Raw genomic sequence first — 23,075 nt, forward strand, 5'->3', positions numbered from 1 at the left:
TTGTTCTCTTCCCAGGTTCAAAACACAGTGCCATACCAGCTGCAAGGAAGAAAGTTATCCCACTTGAAACCAGGATAGACCAGAAAATAAGAAAATATCACTGACCGTGTCTTTTATGGCCTTCAAAACAAGTGGATAGTGGAGACATCTTTGATCAAGTAACTTTGAAATGAAGTGTAGGTGCTTCTTTCACTATTATTGTCTTCATATGCCTGTGAGTTACAGTGGACTGTGAGAGAATCCAGGGTTTGCAGTGTTCCCCCTGTGTGTGATTGAGAGTACTGGTAAAACTATGAAAGAATTTTTCTCAGTATCAGCTGGGTCCAGAAATGGCATAGGGAATAACAAGGAGAGAGCAATTATGATCATCTCTTTGCAGCTACCAGGCCAAAATGTCAGTGTCAATGTTAGCACGAGAGCACTTTGGCAGAGCAGGAACCTGATTTCATCTAACAGCCCTTCCACTTCTCCAAACTGAAGAGTTTTCTACCTCACAGTCTCACAGAGCCAAAGCATACGCAAATACCTCTGCAGGTCAACCCAGGGCTGAGTAAGCTCCCATGAGCAGCTAGGGAAGATGGTTGCTGCTGTGGTTTTACTACCCTCTTGGCCTTATTCTCATACTTCCCTTTCATCTATTATAATTGACACTGGGTCGAGCCTGTTTTCAGATGTCAAATTCACACAAGCTCTCTGAGACCTGAACCTTCCTCAAATAGCAGCAAGGATATAATCAGAAAAGGCTGTCAAACAAGAAGGAAACACCTTCTAGAGCAACTTCCCTGAGAAGACAAAAAGCCCTGCAGGTGATCAGCAGCTTCCTCCTGCTCCAAAATTGTGAAAGTTCCTCTCACCTGTTAAAAGTCCACGGAATACTCTCGCTGTAGCAGTGCTGCAAATGGCTGAGAAAATATGTGGATCCTCTTCCATTGCTGTTGTCCATCTTACGTGTGCACAAATCAATGCACTGAACAGCAAAGACCCAATGCTACAAACCAAAAATGCAAGAAAGGTGTGTAAAAGGCAGCAACACGGGTGGCAACAAAATATTATTTTTAGAGTACTAACTAATGCTCAGCTACCCAATACTGTTTTGCTTTCAGTTTACAGAAAACCTCTAGACCACAGTCTCTGCCACTGTTGCTGCTGCAGCTGCGAGAGGGTCCTTTCACTGCTGTTTCATACTCAGCACAGGCAGCAAAACGCACGCTGTAAAAATAGCCACTGAATCTTGCCTAAAGTCACTCACTGTTGCTGGTCGACAAATGCCCTGGTACCTTTATTTGAATTAGTCTGTCTGACATTCAGCTGGTACCAAACTAGAAACCATCATAATAAATGAAGTTGCCAGCTGGGGATGCCAGTCACATCACTGCCTGAGGCTTTCCAGCAGCCCTATGATGCGTGATAAACATTTCCCCAAGCAGCAGCTCTGAAGATCAACTCTGCTCCACAATAACCACAGTGATATGAGCGTTGGTCTGAGTTTTTCATAAGCAGGCCAATGTATTAGTGTATTTTCAGGACTTAACCAGAGCTCTTTGCTGATATGTCACAAGAGCACAGTATACTGTTTGAGCCTGAAGGAGGCTGGGACCGGCAGTAATCAAGGGAGACAACTACAGTGTGCATATGAGTCTTCACTTGTGAAGCTGGATGGGGAAAACAGCAACACCAAGCTGTTAAGCTGAAAAAAAAGCTGCATTTTTCAGAGAGCAATACAGACAGCTTCCTATTAGGAAAATCCATCAGCTACATTTATATACGCAACAGAAACTAGCCCCAATCCTCATGTTATTTTTCAAGTCATTCGCAGAGACCAAGCATACATTCAGGTTGCCACTTCCAATTCAGAAGTAACAGATGTTATTTAGCTGATGTCCACAGCCAGCTAATTTGTTTCAAGGTGCTGAGCCTTCCCTTCTCCCCCTACCAATGTGCAAAAACACTGTCCATCACCACCTAATGGGGACAGCTTTTGCATGTTGTAGCCACAAAAGAAAGCTGTCAGTAAATTCTGTGGGCCCAAGCTAGCTGCTTTATGTACGGATTGGGTATTTACTCTTGACAAGGAACATGTCAGTGGGAAAGGCTGCACAGGACTGCCCTTTCTTATCTTGTAAATGCCATACAAGCTGTAAAGCAAACCTCTCACCTTGTTTGTCTCTTTCTCCACCCAACTCTAGAATATTGTCATATTTAAACAACTATCAACACAGTCTCTTGCTAATACATGTATGCTAATATACCATTGCTAATCTCTTCCTAATATACCATGACAAACTACCAGCCCTTCTCTTCCATGTCTTACAAAGTATTTTATATTATTGCTGATGCTTCCAATTGCCACCTCAAACCTTCTTCAGTCTTACTTTTAAACTCTCAAAATACTATCACTATTATTTCTAAGCAGGCAGATCTGCCTGGTGTTGTTCTTTTTGACTTACCAGTCATCATCAACATGCCTATCTTTGTCCAAGATCTTAATTTCCCTTTACCTGGTACCAAGCACACCATATCATCAGGTTAGCTCAGGGTCTGTGCTTCCCATGCAGCCCAAACTCCCTGATACCCATGCCACCTGCTCACTGGCTCACATGCAGATTGATCTGCAAACCAGTTGACTTACCAAACCAAGACTTACAGAGGGACTCACATCACCTCCCTTTGTGATTACTGTCGTTCCCTTTTGTCCACAGTGAACCATCTTTTCTCACATCCCTCCTGGACACAACTTCAGGTCTTACTTCTAGTCCACCACTGACAGTTGTCCTTAGCCCTTTTTTCTCCAGCAGCACAAATACACTCAGCTCACACTGATTTCATGGCTGTTCATAACCTACCTCCTTCACATTTAGCACTATCCTAAGAGCCTCCTTGTCCCTCCTGACTTGGTACAGAAGCTCTGGGCTCTCCTGTCTTTCCTGCTGTTGTGACATGTAATCCCTCTGTCCATTCCTGGCTCTGTCCACATGCTCTCTTCCTTGATCCAACTGCACAGCATTCAGATAACGTCTATGCTTTTGTTTCATGTCTGAATAACATCCAGTGGGATATCGTTCCCAACTCAGCTGCATATCAGCTGACTGCGAGTTTGCCTGTCATTTACATCTGCCTATGCATGTTTGAACAAAAATAAAACACCTGGAGACCTGCACTCTTTCTCAAGTTTCAGCCTCAGCTGTCCCTCACTCTGCTTTCTCTTCTTTGCTTTTCTCCACTTCAGATTTGGCTTCTCAGTGAGAAAAAAAAACACGCAAAGTTTTACAGCACTGCACAGCCCCTGGCCAGCTTCAGCCAGTGAGTAAAGGAGGCTGGCTATATATAACACCAAGTCTATTTTTAATTCCCCAGCATCTGTGCAGATACAGAATAGATAGAATAGATATTTTTGTGGTATAATATATGAATGACAGTGATGTTTTTCCTCACAATTGGAAATACTTTAACTGTAGAATCATAGAAGGAATTATCCTGAGTTGGAAGAGATTCACAAGGTCCACTGAGTCCAGCTCTGGGCTGCACAGAAGACCACTGAAAATCAAACCCTATGTTTGAGAGCGTTGTCCAAATGCACCTTGCTGTGCCCCCTGCCCTGTGCATCCTGTGCCATGCCCACCGCGCTGTGGTGCAGCACTGTCCCTAACCCCCAGCCGCCCCTCCCCTGACACAGCTCCATGCCGTTCCCTCGGGCCCTGTCGCTGTCACACAGAGCAGAGCTCAGCGCTGCCCCTCCAGTCTCCCAGCAGCAGAATTACAGAATCACAGAATCATGGAATGGATGGGGTTGAAAAGGAGCTCAAAGATCATCCAGCTCCAACCCCCTATCTAGCTCCGCCCGCCCCGCAGCGCCGCCTGCTGGCGGCCGGCAGTAGCAGCGCCGGGCAAACGGAAATAAACCTTCACGTACAGAAGAATCTATTTACAACCGTAATGTCCACAAAACTCGCCTGTCTTTCCCTCATATGTCCGCGCTATAGTATGGCCCACTAGGCCTACGTGCTTGACTCCAGCTAACAGTGAGGTGTGTTACTGCAACCCCACTCGTCCTTTTCTATTACTTCTTGGTCAGACTGTGGAACAGAGTTACACTCAGTTACACAGAAGCTTGCAGCTGTCACTCTAGTGCCATTTTTTGTTCCCTTTTAAAAACTTCTTATGTAACAAACATGCTGACACGGCCTGCTTCCCATCTTTAAAGACAAAGGCTCTAAGAACAGACGAGCTAAAACCTCCAGTTACTTGGTAGTGACTTAGACTCGTCAGAGCAGAAACGTATCCCTCAGTGGCATCAGTCTGCAGCCTTCCCTCTGTTACATGGGAAACTGCACCCCCCACAAAGCAAAGCACACCGCTCCCTCATCTGACACAGGCCAGTAGGCCAGAGCACCTCCACTGCAGCTAGGTTTGTTGTAGTCAGAGAACATTGCACCCAAGCTCACTCACCTAGAGACAAACTGCCCTTGGCCTGGGAACGTCCTGTGAGACAGACAGAGCCTACTGGCTTGGGATAGTCTGATGTAGGATTTGATCTGCTCTGCACTCAGTGACAGCATGATTAGAAAAATCCCCCTTGAAATTAAATGTGAGGAAACTGACCAGGTCAGAATGTACAACAGCCAGCAAGGTGCATTCCCATAATCAGAACTGCTCGTTACAGGATTTGCTGCAGTTCTCTCTGAAGGATCTGTGGGCTTTATTAGAGCAAAGCCCTATTTTCTCTGTATGGTAGCTGCTGAACTAATGCACACAGGCTAGTAATAATATGCTCTCTTTTGTGGTGTGTTTAAATTGTCAGCCAAACGTAAAACAAACAGGCTAGCTAGAAGCTGGGAACTGAAAGGCTTCTACAAAGTGCTTTAGATTGCATGAATTTAAATTGATTATAGAAGGGTTTGTATTAGTTTCCTTGGGCAAGTATAAAGGGAAGAGAGGCACTGCACCTTCCCTTTCACACAATTCTGATAACAAAATTCTCCAGTCATTTTGCAGGAAAGGAGTAACAGATGTCTTTTGTCATTAAGTCATACATGGGATCATACAGCTCCACATATACAGGCAATAATTTGATGCACATTCTTTTGTCGATGAAGAATGCAAATACTTATCCCAGAATTTTGTAATGATCTTCCTGGAGCAACAGAAACTGTCTACTGCGTCACTGTGACAAACAGAACATGGGGTAGATCTGAGTAGACAAAGAGGTATGGAAAATCAGTCGACATCTGGGAATTAGCCTTTGATGAGTCTTGCCTCTAACATGCTTGTACAACTTGAATAAATTATTTCCCACGTTCTTACTATTGTGTACAAGTGAAGGAAAGTAAGAGAAATACTGTTCTTGATCACTGTTCGCATAGATCAAACACACAAGGCAAAGATACAGCTAAGGCAAGTCTTTAGTTTTTGATTTTGGTGAAAGAAAAATGAAGCACTCTTACAATTCAGCAGCATTTTTCAGGTTTCTTTTGCAGTGGAACCTTCACCAAACCTCATTAAACTGATAGTCTTGCTCAGTGCATCTTATTTTCAAGTAAAGCAGAAAGACCAAATAAGTTACAAACAGTTGTATGGAATATTTCTTCTGACCATGGCATCTGAATGTCCACTAAATCAGGATAACAGCCACCACTGCTTTTACATTTCTCACTCTACCAACCCTACCAAAACTTTTTCCAGTTGCTGCTCCACTTACCTTTTCCACCTTGTGCAATTCTGAGGAATCAGTGAAACTCTGCATTTCTTTTGGTTTCTCAGCTCAGCTCTTAAGTGGCAGCACTGCATTCAGAAACTGCTGTCCTAACCCACACAATGTTGAATTACTACGTATCTGAAGGTCAGTACAATATACATACACATCTTCACACTACACTTGCCTTTAAGGCAAAGGAAATGTTACAATGCTCAGTTTTACTTGCACTCAGGTTTAAAGTAGAACTCTGTTTGCAAAACAAGAGCTTTTCAACAGCATTGTGGATTACACATTCCATTTGCATGTAGTCTCACAGCAGCTATATGAATACACACTTTAAGCAATGACACAATTGTTAGCTTACTCTGTACAGATCACTTGCTATATGTCCTAATAGTTAACAGAAAACCAAACAGAACCACATAACAGTGTTTTAATACTCATTTGTTAGAACTGCAGGACAGCCTTACAGTAGCTGTTAGGTAGTTACCAGTCTCCTCCAAAGACATGCAGTAATGAAGAAAAAATTCTATCCTTAAGCAGCATCTGATAAAACAACTTAATGTAGCTGCCACTTAGTGACAGCAGTCATTCAGGCATTTTTGGTATTGATACATTTTTATCACGTACATTGTGCATTAATAAAGACAAATGTAGGCCCCAATCTAACAAATACTTGTGCAAATGCTTTTCTTCCATGTGGAATAATTCAAGTTAAGACTCATCAGATGAGCAAATTTAAGAACTCGCACAAATCTTGATAGGATGGGAATTCTTAGTGCTTAAAATATAACTATTTTTTAATAGAATTATGATTCAATTCTAGATTTAGAGAATATAGGAAATACTTCTATATATATGTTGCTTTAAGATAAATGGTTTCAAAGGTAACAAGAGCCTCTAGAAATGTGTGTGCCTTCTCTCTGAACTATAAATTCCCATTTGGGGAAACAAGGGCCAACTCTTACTGCCCTTGCTCCTGGCCAGTCTTGCATTGCAGGAGGACTCAATAAAGTGCGTCACAGATAATGTAGTCAGGGAATAAAATCAAGTGCAAATACCTTCAGAATGCTTTAGGAAGGGCAAATTATGAATTCAATGGTAATGTCTGATCAACAAATTGACAACAAATATAATGTTCTTCATTCTGAAGAAAAATCAGTATTCTCGTTAGGCCTAGGTATATTGCACCTTCGCTCTAGTGAAGTCATCCTCTGCCTCAAGGAGGAAAGCTTTATGGATCCAGTCTCAAAGCAGAAGTTCAGACTTGACTGAAGAGTGATGCTCATTTAATTTCAAAGGCACCAGCGCTCAATAGGAAAGTCAGCTATATTTAATCAAACATGAAGCACTTGATACCGTTTACAGCATGTGCACTCTGAATTGCATCCATAATTTGTTCCCAAAGGCACCAGAATCCTGAGAGGTCTTGCTTGCCCTTTCACCTTTTGCTTTGATTAGATATGTTCCTCTTGAATAAAGCATCTTTGATATTAGCTTTGATGTAAATTCTGTTGATCTTTGTGGCATCTTCTCATTAACATACTTCTGAATATTTAAATTATAAAAACTTGCTTTCTCTTTCTTGCTTTTTTTTTGCTCCATCTCAAATAAGTAATCTATGACAACTGGCTTAGAACGTATGCCCTCTCTAGAGAACTTCTGTCTGCTATACCATCTCCTAAAGAAAAAAAAAATGTATATATAACTATCTGAAATATTTAGCCATGTGTTTGGAACATTTTTTTAAAGGCTTCGGTGTTGCTTATATTTATCTTCCAGTCAGCTACAGGATAATAGCAACAGCAAACACGTTGACAATGCAGTTCATTGTTCGGTTTTCCCATCTCACTGTGCAGGTCCCTAGAAGAGATCATTACAATTTGATACAAAACAAAACAAAAAAAAATAATTCCAGTCCCTTTATTACATTAATTTTATCTCAGTGTAAACTATGTTCAATTAAGAGGAATAATACAGCTGTGATTTAAGGTAATTACTGTTACTGTCATATTGGCTCTAGTTAACATTTGTATTAACTTGGGCATGGTTTACTACCTAAATACCAGGAGGGAAATGCTCTGGGAATCTCTTTTTAAAAGCTGGATTATTACACCCTGAACTTTAGAACCAATTTAAATGTTAGAAAGCACATGAAAAGCCTATAAACTGACTTGATTATCAGGCAGTTGAAAGATGTGTTCTAGTCAAACTGCTCCTATTTTTTACCAAACTTTGTTCTTCTTCTGAGTAGCACTGTCTCTTTACAGCAGACAGACAGATACGCTTTGGACAATGGGCTCATTTTTACTGAAAACAATGTTTTATTGCCTCTTCAATTGATCAGTGGTTACTGAAGAGGGTTAATTTTCTTGATTATTGTTTCAATAAGAAGGCATTTCTGCATTTGCCTTCTGGCACCTGCAAAGCAATCATTCCTCATGCAGACACAGATTGTTAACAAAACATTTTTTCCTGGGATTGTAAACAAGGGTTTAATTGTGGAACCTATTGCTTCTATAATCATTCTTCCAACACTTCAACTGAACCATTGCAACTGAGCAACAGGCACCATTTCTTTAACTACAACATTTGATCCGAGTGAGGAAGCCTACCATCAGTTGTAGTATCCCAGAAGCACGAGCTTGCTGTGTGGAGACCAGCTCCGCTTCTCTGCATCACCGCACAGGTTACTGAAAGATACAGTCAGAAAACCACAGCTTTCATCATTGAAGAGGTGAATCGTTCACAGTTTCTGACTTCCAGCTCACATTATTTTTTCATATGGCTGTTAGGAGGCATTCAGCTAAGACAACACCTATTTTGACAATTCCATCACTCCCAGTATTTTCCTCAAGAGCTCAGTATTTGATTCATGATTATCTTTAGTCACGTAGAGACAATGGCTTTCGCAAAATGCTTGCTAATAGGATTGTGCTTTTTATCTTTTAAACTGCTTAGATACAGCTTCTGTCAGGTGCACCTTGGAACTGGGTTCCAAGTGCTGTCCTCACAGGTACAACAGAAGTCAGACTGGACAAGAGCTGCTTCCCAAAGGTAGGGTTGGCTGCTCTCTGAAATCACACTGTGGTAATATGGCATTTCTAGACTGATCTGTAACTGCTGTAAAAACATCAACTTCGAATTAAAGACTAAAAACAGGCCAGGGTACAAACACTAGCTTTGACTCTTTTTGTGAATTGTTCACATGATAGCATTTTAAACATGCACTTTCTCCATTTCTCTTCTATAGATATGCACAGGAAAGTAACAGGACATGAAATAGCTTACAGGGCTGAAAATCCTGTTATAGTCTGTACCTAAAAAAGGCTTAATTCCAATTAAATGTTTTTATTAAAGAAATATATATATATATATATATGCATATATATATATATATGTATGTATGTATGTGTGTGTGCATGCATAAGAAATGCTAAGTCATGGCTTGAAATGGTGACTGAGCAGCTGGTGGGAGGGCAGGGCCAACACAGGGGAGCTCAGGTGCATGCAGTGCAGCTCAGTGACTGGAAGGGGTGCAGCCATCATCCACCCCTTCCCTCATTTAAGGGTTGGCAGTAGAGGCAAAGGTATCTCACTGGACGTCCCTGCTTACCTGAAGGCTCCCAAAGGTAAGCAGCTGCTTTCCTTCGCTTCTGTGTCCACAGCTGCTGCCTTTGAGCTTATCTTCCTTTGCTACGGCTTAATGCTTTGCTACTATGTTATCATTGGTGCGCTTTTCATTTCATTACAGTGTTGCAATTAATCTCCTGAAATGAGCTAAAACATTGATACGATTTCTTTAGGAGTGCTTGAGTCAGGGAAGACTGCATGATATGTCATCTCTGTGCTTTTAATGACATGGTTGGCCAAAGTAAGTCTTCCATAGCTTTACCAGAACTATTACTAAACATCTCTATAACGCAAGAGTTCAAGTATCTGCTCTATTTTGTTTACAGATTAACAAGTAAACTTTTCTATTGAGCGCTGCACTGAAATGAACCTTCCAGCAGTTACTCACTGTGACTGTAGACAGGTAGAAGGGTAGATGTATGGTGTAGTGGAAATGCTGAATCACAGCCTAAACCAGTACCTGGTGAGAAGGCAGGGCCAACCCAGGGGAGCTCAGGTGCATGTAATGTACCTGGGTGACTGGAGGGGTGGAGCCAGGATCCACCCCTTTCCAGACCTCATTTAAGGGTTGTCAGTGGAGGCAAGAGCATCTCTTGCTGGAGATCCCTGCCTACCTGAGGCCTTCTAAAGGTAAGCAGCTCCTTTCCTTCATTTCTGCATCAATGGCTGCTGCATTTGGGCTTGTTCTCATTTGCTGCAGCCAAAGACCTTGCCACCTTGCTATTATTGTGATGCTTTTCATCTCATTATAGCATTGCATATGGGTACTTCCACTTACCAATGTACTTATATGTTTTTCCCAGTTTTACCAAGTGCGTCAGCGACTGTTCCACTATAGCTGCAGTCCACTGGTTGACTTTGTTCTGATTGTAATCTGCTTTGCCTAGAACACTCTCTATGCACTAAAACAGAAGGGGAAAAAAGTAGTTACACTTTGAAGGTTTTTCTATTTTCTGTAAAGATTTAAAGATTTAAAATGTCTTGTATAATTTAAGAACTGAATCTGTCAGCTAGCTTACTCTAAATTGCTTCAGCTCATCAGCTGCTGAATGGGAAGTAAAATGAGCTTTCTTGGGGAATTATTTTTAGTATGTATTTACCACGCTACTATGTGGAAATAAAAATAAGGCTTGGAGTAAAAACTTGGTGTAGGAAAGACTTTAGCAATATGATTTAAATGCCAAGTGAAACCACAGAATCTATTTACCAGTGAAAATACCAATGCACCCAGTTTGTTCTCAATGACTGCCTACTCCAGCTTGGCTTTCAGATGCTGCTGCAGTGGAAACTTTACTACTCTGATCAACAATGTTTACTTGGGCTGGTCAACCTTCAGAGTTTTTGAGCAACAATCTGAAATCTTCAGATAGCTGGAGCCACTGCAGCAAAATACAAATCCCAGTGTAAATGATGAGGCAGATGCGAAAGCAACAGATGCTGAAGTGCTGCAGTTCCACAGTGCTAAAATGCCTGAAAACTGTGGATTTTCCCACAGTTCCAGATTGGCCAAGCCTTGCTTAAGCTTAAGGCTGCCACTCAGTCTGCTGTCCAACTGTAATTCTTAAATTGCATTCTCTCTTTCTATAGAAGTTCAGAATTATGTACTTGAGAAAACTGTATTACAGTGGAAAGAAATGTACATTTGGAATAGGTAAGTAAAATAAAGCTATGTTCTCTGATTCAGGATTCAGTAGTGCAGACTTTGTGTGCACCACCCACTAACATGCTGCACAAGATATTTGTGCTCCAGATCCTATAAAACCCAATTAGTTCCAATCCCATTGTATAAAGCTAGACAATGACTCAAATGAAAGAAATGCAAAACAGGACAACAGTGCACAGTGGTGCTACTGGGACTCTGCTCTTTTCCAGAGATGTTTCCAGTACCACAACTCCTGAGATCCATGTAAGCTTTAAGCCAGAGGCAGAAACACTTGGCTTTGCTCCCAGCCTCAGATGCAAAAACAAAAAGAATCTGTGATAGTATATCTGGCCTCTCAAAGCAGGGCCAGTTACATAAGGGTTGAACTGTCACTCACCTGACAGCAGAGGGCTTGCTGCTGTGACCCAGAGCAGCTCAAGAAGCCCTGTCATGGCAGGTAGGAAAGGATCTGCACAAGCCCTCTAGAAATTCCCTTATAAAAATGGTATTTCCTTGTAAAATGTGACAGCATCTGTATGCCACGCACTCTTCATTAATCATGTTATCAGGCATTTAATTTAGACTGGCAAGCTACTCACTTTCAGCCTGCTCTTTTTGTGCAAGAATTATTTTAAATATTTATAGACTAACAAGCCCATGTTGTCCAACTTCTTGCCCCAGCTAAAGCTAATTTTCCGAGTGTGATCTTAAGGCTGCTCAAGACTTTGTCCAGGCAGCTTTTTTTAAAGTCTAAAGATGGAGACTTCTCAGCTCCATATAGCCTTCTCCAGTGATTGCCTGTTTTCTAGCTGGATAAAGGGAAAATAACGTGATTCTTTTCCTATGCAACTTGTGACTGTTTTCCCTCATTAGTCCAATGTCAAGCAAATTCTGTCCCTCTCTCTGTCACCTCCCCCTTAGACAGTTGAAAACAAGAATCATCTGAAGCTTGTAGTAGTTCCAAATGAAGGTCTGCTTTCATCTGATTTAAATACTAGCTTATATTTTGTACAGGCTTAAACATCCCCAGTAGATTCTGTAAAAAGTCTCTTTTCACTATCTTACAAGATAAAGAGTTCTTTTGAAATGTGAGCCGTAAAACTAACACCTACCTCCTTAACTATGTTGTGGGCCTCGTCAGCATTGAAGATCATCTGCAACGATGAAAAATCAATTATTTTTTGGCACACCTGAGAAACACTCCCTGTAGTTCTAACATACCCTATTCTCTACTCATTCTGACTCCTCGGAGTTCAACTTGGCTTCCAGAGGAAACCCGGCACGACCACCTGTGACATCTGCTTCCCTGCACCCATCGGTTCCAACCAGATGGGTAAGGGCACAAATCTCAAGGGCAGCGTGAGTTTGCCATAGAAACGGGCGGCTACGGATCCGAAAGCGGGGCCCAAGGGGGGGAAAGGCCGCTCGGGTCCTTTTAGTAAGGAGCCCCCACCTCCCAGCACGGCACGACCGCAGCGGCTGCCCCCAAACGCGTCGCTCCGCGGGCCCGGGACGCGGCAGAGCCCCGCCCGGCGCCGGGCTCTGGTCCGGTAGGGGCCGGCAGATCCCCCCAGCGAGACGGGGCCGGGCGGAGAGCCCCTACCTCGTCGTTGTGGGGGTGAAAGTCCTCCATGGCCCCGGCTCGGGCAGCGGCGGTTCCGGCAGCGACGGCTCCTCCGAGTCCTGCGCGGCTCCGCCTCCGCGGGGCGGCAGCCGAGGGCGGGCCGGGCTCTGCGGAGCTGGGGATGGGCGTGCTCCGGGCGCCGTCCTGATGACGAGGAACGGCGTTTTCTTCCCTGTTGTTGTTACTGGTCCGTGTAAATTGCCTGACGCACGGCTGCCGTTAGGTTTTAGTCGTGGTGACTTGCTTTAAATTCCACTTTATTACAAAGGAACGGCTCTGGGTTTTAATTGGGGCGCTATACAGACAGGTGCGATCTTCTCACTCGCTGTGATGTTGCCTGGGAAACAGGAGAGACACCTAGTATGGAACAATGCAGAATTTGTGCATTTTTTAAAATATATATTTTATTTGTAAGAAAACTGTGAACTCCTTTATGTTTTTCCTGGTTTATTCTTATAGTATTACCTATGTGATACAATTCTCCTGGTCTTTCTAAACAGAAACAATGATGAGAATCACGGAATGGTTTGGGTTGGAAGGGTTCTCAAAGCCCACCCAGCCCATGCCATGGGCAGGGCTGCCCCCAGCAGCTCAGGCTGCCCAGGGCCCCATCCAACCTGGTCTTGAGTGCCTCCAGGGATGGGGCACCACAGCTTCTCTGGGCAGCTGTGCCAGCACATCGCTGCCCTCTGGGGATAGAATTTCTGCCCAAAATCTAATCTAAATCTCCCCCATTTTAGTTTAAATCCATTCCCCCATGTCCTATCACTAGTCACCCGAGTAAAAAGTTGATTTAGAGGTAGAGCAACAAGGCTGCCTCAGATCTGGTTTCAGCTTTGGTGGCACCTATTTGGACCGATGCATGCATACCTTGCAAAAGTGTCTGTTGATTGGTGTTTATTGTATGCTAATTGGAAAAACTCAGAAGAATGGAAGTACAGGGGAAGCAAAACAAAACACTTTTGTATCATCTTTGAAACTAGCTTTCATGTGTAATATTTGCTAGTGAGGACAGTAGGATGAGAAAACTGAGTGTGAAGACTACTTCTCTAAAAGCAGATTATTATGAACAAGCACAAATGGATATGGTCATAGGAAAAAGACATGAAAAAAAACCCAAAAACTTCAGTATAAAGTATTCTTTGTCTTGACCTGTGCAGTATATTCCTGGGTTTTCACACTTGGGAGTTATTACGAGAAAAACAAAATATCCTTTTTATGCATTTATATTTCAAAGCTAGAGACATAATACCACTTTTATTTTAAAAGAAATAAAAGCTACTGCAAGCATGTACTGTATTTGCACTGGCAACTGAGACATAAAGCTAATAGTGCTAGGAAGAACTTAGTCTTGGATCTTGTTCATCTTTTGTTCTCTCTATTTTCTGAGATTGCATATCTTCATCTCTTCAGGGTGCAATTATCTAAAGAAATGGTTGCTAGACATATTTTTCATACTGTTTAGAAATATGCAAAGAAACACTTTATTTGCAATACTAGTAGCTATAATCTCTGTAGACACCTTGGAAAATAGGGCTCCCGAAGGACTGGTATGTTGGTTGGAAGGTGGTGGTCCTAATAAAGGGGAAAAAATAAAATGTATCCTTCTCTCCCACTGCACAATACAGACAGGTTAACAAGAATCTCATCAGGCTCAAGAGAAAGAGCCTGATAAAAGAGAACTATTAGGTTCTAGAATGAGAGGTTGCATGGGAAAGGTTCAGGTTGTGTTCTAGGAAAAATTTCTTTGAAACAGGGATGAGGCAGTGGCACAGGCTGCCCAGGGAGGTGATGCAGTCACCGTTCCTGGAGGTGTTCAAGAGCCAAGTGGATGTGACACTTAGGGATGTGGTCAGTGGGCTTGCTGTGATGGGCTGGGGTTGAACTAGATGGTCTTAGAGGTCTTCTCCCCTTAATGATTCTGTAATTCTGTAAAATATCAGAACTGGTATGAATCTGGAAAGTGTTTACAGATAAACACCCAGCAGCACCTGAGAACAGCCAACACAGATGTGCCCAGAATCTATGTCAATCAACTTTTATTTTATTCTTCAGCAGGACCACTGGTTTAATGGATGAAAGGGAAATCCGTAGTAGGCATGTTATTTTGTAGTAAATGTGTCTTGTTATGTTCTCTCACGTAACTTTAAAGTAAGAATATGGATTGTAGAGAAAAAGTAACAAATTGCTCCTAATGAAGAGTTATCAAAGTAGGAGGAATAAACTCAAGAACTTTCTCTTCTCTCCTCTTTGAACTAATCAGTATTAGTGGCAACAACTGCAATCGTGGAACAAAAGTAATGCTTATAAAAGCCTTTTAATGATGGCAAGTTACAGGCATGCTGACCGACAGGATAAAATTATAAATACTGAATAGGCTGGTGAAATCAACAGGAAGGAATTTCATAAAGAATACAAAGTACAGCCTGTGAAAATGACATCGACACAGATAAATAAATGGAGACTAGGCAGTGAGGTTATGGAAAATTATGGACTATCAGTAAATAGGAACCAAAGGATGATGTTATAAATAATTATGTTGAAGAATATCATGAAAGGAACAAAACACAATTATGTTGTTCTTGGTGTTCGCCAGGCATCAAGTGTAATTCTCTGCCCAGTGTGGTGTCAGGACAGAGACTAAAATGATTTTTCTCCTGGAAGCAGAGAGACCGAAAAGAAGCTTAGAAAATGTGACTTGTGGAGGAACCACATTTGTTTTCTATCTCTTCCCCAGTCTCTTCACACTGTGGGTATCTCAATGTGCAGCAGCTCACTAAAAGGAATGCTTAACAGGCCAACACGTGATAAAAAATAGGAAAGGAAATGATAGGTTTAATTTGAACTAAAGGAGGTATATCTTAAATATTGGTAGGAAAAAAAAAACCCAAGTATGAGTAATAAAACACTGAAACAGGCCTGGTGTTTTAGTCAGCTCTGCTGGATTGATAGCACATTAGTAACATCCACTAGGCATCCAGCTAGCCTGCATTCTCCTTTAGGGAACAGAAGGTATTAAATCATCTTCTGAGTTAGTTTTAGACTTACAATAATTTAGCTTTCACAGCTCCTAAGTGGTTATTTTCTTTCTTTTTTCTTTTTTCTTTTTTTCCTCCACACAGATCCATTTTCAACAGAACTTTGACAACCAAAAGCACCAATGTATTTTCCTTTCTGTATTTATTTTTCCTAAGAATGGCTAACATGATTATTGATTTCAAAAGAGTTATAATAAATTGTAACAAGGAACTGTACACTTTTCAAGAGGAGTTACCTGACTACTCTGCTTATTTCTTTACTACACTACTGTGAATTGTAAGCTGGAAAATGCAAATGGATTGCAGTATAATTAGTTCTGTGCACTGTAATAGGAAATATGGAAAGTGCTGAAAGAGATGGTGCAGAAATACAGCACTAAGTTCAAACATAATTGGAGGCTTTCATCATTCACATGCAGAACAGAAGCTCTTAAAAGATTGAAAATAAACACAGCAGCTCAAATCATTCCTTGATTAAAATGCAAATATTTGAAAAGGATTTGGCATACTGGAGAGGTAGTACAGGCTGCAGAGATTCATCACTGCTCGTGCAGAGTAAAAAATGGGAATCTCATGCAGGAAAAATAGTATGGCTTCTCTCTAGCTTCATGCCTTTATGTCCTTTAGCTGTTGCAAGCATTTTAAGCCTTCACCATCCACCTTAAACCAAAAAGTCAAAACTGCTCCAATTCTGGGTTTAATTCTTCCGACTTAGTTCCTAAGCTACATGTGGCCACATGCTGGAGGAAGAATCAGTGAGTGCTGTTTTTGTTCTTTCTCTCTTCCTGTGCATCACTAAGTGTTGCTGCCAGGAATGGAGCAGTGGAGTAGATGGACTCCTGGCCTAATCTCTATGGCAGTTTTCAAGTTGGCCAGACCATTGGCTGTATGCCTCAGCTTTCCTGATTTTAATATTTTTTTTTATATTTTTTTTTGCTGAGAGTTGTTCTAATATTAACTGCAGTGACTTGCTCAAACTCCTCCGAAGAGCTTAATGCCCACTCAACAATTGTTTAAAAAATTATCAGTGAATTGTGATAGATATTGCTATTTCCATAGCTACAAATGGTCTGTCGGGGTGGTTTCTGTATTTTTGTAATTGTCAGAGTGCTGGAAACTCATGTTGTGATCATGAGTGAGAACATGAGTGCAGCACAGAAATGTGCAAGCTGCTTTGTTTGTGGCATAATGGGAAAAGGTGAGGAGACAGCATTGCAGTGGTTGCAGTGACTTGTTGCAAGTCATGTGGACTGTGGAAAGTGTAGTGTTTGCTGGCACAGATGTGCTGCCAAGGCCCAGACTGGAATGCCTGCATTGCAAGTACTGCTGGCTTCCTTAGAGACTCACCTGATTTCAGATAAGCTCTGAGATAGAACAATGTAAACCATGAGTATTAGGGTTAAACTGGATGAGTTGACAGTATTATATGTGTTCAGTTTTTATTCTCCATGGTTAGTATTTAAGACACATATCAAGATAGAATAGTTTTTCAGTGCTAGAAAGTTTGCCCAGCACTGTGATACTTATCCATTTAAATGAACTGAAACACTTAACAGCAGTGTTATGACTTCACTGTATTTGAAGTCTTCATTCTGTTTTGTGGTTAATATTACCTGGATTACTCATCAAAATTTGCCACAGATGTCTAAGACAGACTGTTCATGCATTTCTAACTCTTCATTTACTCCTGGTAAATCATAAAATAACGTCTTAAAATGCATAGAATACGTTTTTGTTAATGTTATTCAAGCAATCATATTGCTGCTGTAGGATTGTAAATTAAGAGTGGTCCATGAGTTTGTCCAAAAACTCCAACATGCACATTTGAGGGCTACAAGTTTTATGATGTATAAATATTTAAATAAAAATAAGAACTGTTCTAAAAAGTATTTGAAATCATCTACTCTGTGACCTTACATTCTAAGCTATTTTTTCCTTCAATGAGGTGAAATATCCAATATAAGACTGCAGGGATGCATTCCTGTTATTGGCTGTAAACAGTTGTACCACTAGAAAATGATGAGTTAAAAACTGTCAAGAATGTTACATGGATACATTTACATGTTAGTGATTTTATTATTTTTTTGTTTGGAAAAGACAACAACAAACCAACCTCCAAGCCACGTTACTTTTAAGGTGGAGCAAACACCACAGAACCCCAAGACCACAAGACAGCTGATCTGCTCTGAAGTCTCAGTGCCCTTAAGAACCTAAGGAGCAGCCAAGCCCCTCTTCCCTCAGTGATTTTCCTCTGCAGCACAATTCTGCCTTCCCTGGCAGAGGCTCTGGTGCTCCTTTGACTCCATTCTCTGAGGATGTTCCTCACTAAATTGGCAGCAACAACAGCTGAGTAACTTACTGCTGGTTTTCTAACAGATCTGGTTTGCTGAGAGGTCAGGAAGCAGGACAAGGGAGAGGGCAGAGCATCATTGAGGAAGAGAGAAAAAAGTCACGAACAGCGACTTTCATCTTTCTGTAGCTGCCAGCTATTGTATTACCTTTAAACCAAACATGAACTCTTTCCCAAGGAATGAAGATGTACATTTTTAAAATAAACTTTCTATACTGAAATTGTCTATCTATACCTACTAGAAGCTACTGTTAGGTAGCAAGAGGTGTTAGTGATTCTTGTCTGTCACAGTCCTACTTCAAAGTAAGGAACATTTATTCCATCTAAAAGGAATTGTGGCTAAAAAAGACAAAGCCATTGTCCAAAATACTGTTCAACATACTACTGGAAAACATAGAAAGGAACTCTGTCTTCTGTACTAGAGGGCTTCCTTGAACTTGAAATACAGGGACCAACAGTGGTCTTCACACAGTAAGAGAGAGAGAGACAGAAGATGTGATTGTGCCCTAAGGACTCTAAGCAGCAGAGCTCACTTTGGAAAAAGTGCTTTTCACAAAGAAAAAAAGTGGATCCTTGCATAGAGCAGTACCTACAAAAAGTGTTCTCTTTCTGTAGCATTCAAGAAAATACAGTTGGGCTGTGCTTCCAAGTCGTATAAAGCATGTTGAAGAAACACTTCATCTAAGATGACAGATTTCCTCTTATCAGAAGTAACCACATGAGACTACAACTGTGAACAAGAGCTTTGAGCAAAACATAATGCAAATTAGAGAAAGTCAAATTAGTGATTCTCACTCTGACATTGAGGTTTCCAAAGGGTGAGGAATTCTTTTATATAGTAAATGAAAGTGGTTTTTTTTTTTTTTTTCCTGTGAAGATATAAGATTGCTTTCCAAGGTGTTTTTCCAAACCCTGTTTCAAATGCAGAATGCAGCTTTTCACTTCCCAAGCTATTTTCTTGTCAAGGACAAACTGAATCAAATTATTTGATCTAAAAATGCCCTTTCAGTTTCTGACCAAAATACTTCTGTTCACTGTCTATTGGAATATGGTGCTTTTTTTAATCTCTGCATCTTCTAATAGGTTTTTAAATCTTATCTACTGACAGCTAGACGATCAAAAAGCATTGAGGTTACCTGGGCTATCTTCTTGATGAACTTCACAGGTCTGGCAAATAACAAGTGGGCAGGTTTCATGAAATCACTGACACTTCTCTGTATTTTTTAAGGTTCATTAAAGCGAGTTGCAACAAAACATTCAAAAATACAGATATTTTACTGATGGATTTGTTAAGTGATAGAACTGTAGCTAGTTATTTTGAAGCAAAATTGTAAGTAATTATAAGAATTACCTGTTGGATGAAATTCTGTGTTGCACTACCGGTTATATTTCACAGGTTTTTCATATTTTTAAGTTATTTAAAGAGCTCTTTCATCGGTGGTTCAAGAAACATGTCTGAACAGTGAAGCACAGGGTGCCTGGATATTGACTTAACGTTTCTTTACTCAGGATGTTGCTCTATAGCTTTTACTCATTTTGCATTGTTCATGCTTGTGTGAAGAATGCCATAGGAAATATCAGATAAGAGTAAATAAGGCTGAGAGACCTGGGTCTGTTCAGCCTTGAAAAAAGAAGGCACAGAGGGGATCTGATTCATGTCTATAAATATCTAAGGTGTGGGAGGCAAAGGGACGAGGCTGGACTCTTCTCAGCAGTGTGTGGTGATAGGATGAGGGGAAATGGCCACAAACTGAAGCATAGAAGTCCTGCACAAATGTGTGTGGGAACTTCTTCCCAGTGCAGTGATGGAGCAGTGGCACAGCTGCACAGAGAGGTGGTGGAGTCTCCTCTGGAGACGTTCCAGACCCGCCTGGACGCCTACCTGTGCAACCTGGGCTAGGGAGCTGCTTTGGCAGGGGGTTGGACTCCATGATCTCTAGAGAACCCTTCCAACCCCTACAGTTCTGTGATTCTGTGTTTCTGTAAATAGCACACGCAGTACTGGGAGCTCCAAGACCATTCCCTTAGTTTCATTCTAGGCAGTACTTCAATCCCTAGCTTAACGTAGCGCAGTAAGACACCCATTACTGTATTCTGTTATTTTCTTATTCTTTTTGTATTGAATGTACTGAAGGAGAAGCAAGAAAATAGGTTCCTCATTTTCTGATGTGTGGGGAGAAAGTAGAAATGTGTTGCTGCATTCACTATATCTCTAAGTCTGCCTTTAGCAACTTCTTTAGAAAGAACAGAAGGCACAGTAATTACCCTGAAAAACTTTCTGTAAATACCTCTTCTTCTAAATCTTTTCACTGACTGTAACAGAAATGGTCTTGTCTCAGAACAGCTAATGACATCAGTTCACTCTCACCTCTAAGCCCATGCCATGTAATTTTCCTGTTCCTGTAGAAACAAATGTTCAGAAAACAAAACAAAACAAAACAAAACAAAAACCCTCAAATAATTGCCATTTCAAAACATTTTTCTGGGATGCAACACTTTTGGAATGACCATCCTCTACTTTTGACATCACTTTCTCAGTATGAGAGGAGAAAAGGAGTGTAGGAACACTGAATAATTGGAATGAAGCTAGAAGAATTTTATTTTTCTCTCAGAAGAAAGTTAATTGGCTTTGTAGTAAGAAAATCGCTTCATGTCATGTAAGTAAAAACAGTTGTGCAAATAATCTTAGGACTCTCTGACTTGCAGCCCAATACTGCTGTTATAAAACCAAAATCCAAGTCCTAGGATAGGTAGATGGGTCCAGATTGCTCAGTTACATGCTAGAATTGATCTCACAGACATTTATGATTCACACTGAAGAAACCAGAGTCTACAGATTTGTGTGGAATTCCATTAGGTCTTGTTTGTCACATGGTCACCAAGCAGGAACTGAGAAGTGACATCTCAAGTGAAATAATATATATGTTTTAATAAAATTAATGAAATATGGCTTAATAGCAGTGCTTGAATAAATATCTCTCCTTTTAATGAGGAATACTGAAGAAGGTAATGAATGATTTCAAGAAGCATAGTGGTGCTGTTGCTTCAGCAGCAGCTCTCATATTTCCTGAAATGTTATGTTGCCTCATTATTAATTAGTGCATCCTACCAAGCTTTTTTTTTTTTTTTCCAAAACGTATCATCTTTTCCCCATCTTTACAGCATAAAGAAACACACTGGTTCACAGGGGCCACTGAAAACTGACCAGGACCCCGCTTTTACAGAATTTCCAAGAACTTCTTCATTTTAAATAAAGGATAATTTATATGGGAAATCAGAGCACTGGAAAACATAGGCAGAAATAGGACACTTCAATAGGACATTTCAATAGAAGTGGCTTCTATACCTTTTTGACCATTGGGAGGCATTGCTGAAATGCATTATTATTATTATTATTATTATTATTATTAATTATTATTATTATTATTATTATTATTATTATTTTATGAAGACCTGTACCAAGTGACAGCTCAAAACCTTCAGCAATGACAGTAAAAGTCCTCTCTCTCTGTTAGAGATGCAATTATACTTCTGGAAAACAGCCTAGGGAATGCTCAGCTGGATGATAGGCACTTGCACAATTCAACATCCTTGACCAACTTTTCTTTCCAATTTTTGACTTCAAATTCTTCTCCTTACGTGTGTGTTATTTAGGAGTGAAAGACATATATGTTATCCTAGAGAAGCTCTCGCTGTTAATAGCTGTTGGTGTTTCTCAAACATTCCCTTTTCTATTTCACACTACACAATTTCCTGCTTAAAACTTCTAGGTTTAGCAAAACTGCAGCAGAAGTGACTTTTCTGGTAAGTACTGATAGGTGACTGGTAGATTTGAGTGAGAAATAACAGCCTACAGAGCACTTTGTATTGCTAACTGAAATGTAAACCAACCAAGTTTTCTTCATTAGTGATATTGAACAGTGAGTAATATGTGTGAGTTCTGTGTGTTCGGCAGATGCTGGGGCTATGTGAAATGGGATATCAATAAATGCCAAAGTCTACTGATGGCTGGTGTGTGGAGTTCGCAGTTCCTCACCTAGAGAAGAAAACCTGTTAGAAAATTTCTGTCCCAGAGGACACGAGTGCTGCTACAGCGCTGTGGACAAGAGCTGTGAATACCCTGAACCATTCCTCACAGAGCTGCAGCCAGGGGGACCTTGTGGGGTCAATCTTTACAGTGATGCAAATGTGAGCAGCTATGATCAGAATCACCAATGACAGTTAACAGTGCTACCAGAATACTGTGGTTGTCCAGCCTCTATGAACAGCTGTGTTTTACCCCAGCAGAAATACAAATATCTCTGGTTTCTCAGAAATTCTTTTTGTACTTAAGTATTCTGGTGGCTAGCATGGTATTTGAGCCATCAGCCTGCTGCTGGGTTATTTCCCCCTTCTTCAGCCCTCCAGACAATATTATAAGAGTATAATGCTGCAAAATCAAATTAACTTTCAAAGGAGTTGTAGTTTACTGCAAGCTTTGCAAATGTTGTACCTCCTTCCCAACATATGCATTATTTGGAATAACGTAAGCACAGCTTATGTCCTTCCCTTATAAGCTACTTGAATGGAGCTTATAAACAGGAGGAACACTGCCCAAAAATCATGCTGGGAGTTACTGAAAAGCCCCTGGAGGACAATGTGATCATTGGTCACAGCTAACATTTGTTCATGAGGGGAAGGTTCTGTTTAACTAACTTGCTTTTATGATGACGTCACCCATCTAAATGACCAAGGGAAACCAGTTGGTGCTATAATTTTGGATTTCAGTAAAACTTTTGATAGCGTTTCTCACAGTATTCTTCTGGTCAAAATGTCCAACATACAGCTAGACAGAAACATAAGGTCATGGGTGAGCAAAGCGGCCATCAGGTCAGGCCCAAAGGGTTATAGTAAATGGGATTACATCAGGCTGGTCCCGGTAACTAGAGGGATGCCCCAGGCTCCATTTTAGGGCCAGATGTTTTCATGTTAATTCATGTTTAATGTTCTCATAAATAACTTGGGTGGAGGACTAGAAGGTGATTTGAGCAAGTTTGCTGACTATACTAAATTAGAAGTAGTTGTTAACTCTTTTGAGGGTGGGAAGGCCTTGCAGA

General features: G+C 41.0%; 1 protein-coding gene across 1 annotated transcript; it reads right to left on the reverse strand.

Annotated features, from left to right (window-relative positions):
- Nucleotides 1–5,381: 5,381 nt before the first annotated feature.
- On the reverse strand, nucleotides 5,382–12,658 carry DYNLT3 (dynein light chain Tctex-type 3). Its single transcript, XM_065741560.1, has 5 exons — nucleotides 12,571–12,658; nucleotides 12,080–12,121; nucleotides 10,104–10,227; nucleotides 8,308–8,385; nucleotides 5,382–7,555 (listed from the first exon to the last, which is right to left on the reverse strand). The coding sequence occupies exons 1-5, from the start codon at nucleotides 12,598–12,600 to the stop codon at nucleotides 7,479–7,481; spliced, it is 351 nt and encodes a 116-aa protein (XP_065597632.1). The 5' UTR covers nucleotides 12,601–12,658; the 3' UTR covers nucleotides 5,382–7,478.
- Between the last annotated feature and the right edge of the window lie 10,417 nt (nucleotides 12,659–23,075).

The sequence above is a fragment of the Cyrtonyx montezumae genome, unplaced genomic scaffold, assembly GCF_038088225.1.
Source record: "Cyrtonyx montezumae isolate F1298 unplaced genomic scaffold, pur_monq_1.0 scaffold_3, whole genome shotgun sequence".
Taxonomy (NCBI): Eukaryota; Metazoa; Chordata; class Aves; order Galliformes; family Odontophoridae; genus Cyrtonyx; species Cyrtonyx montezumae.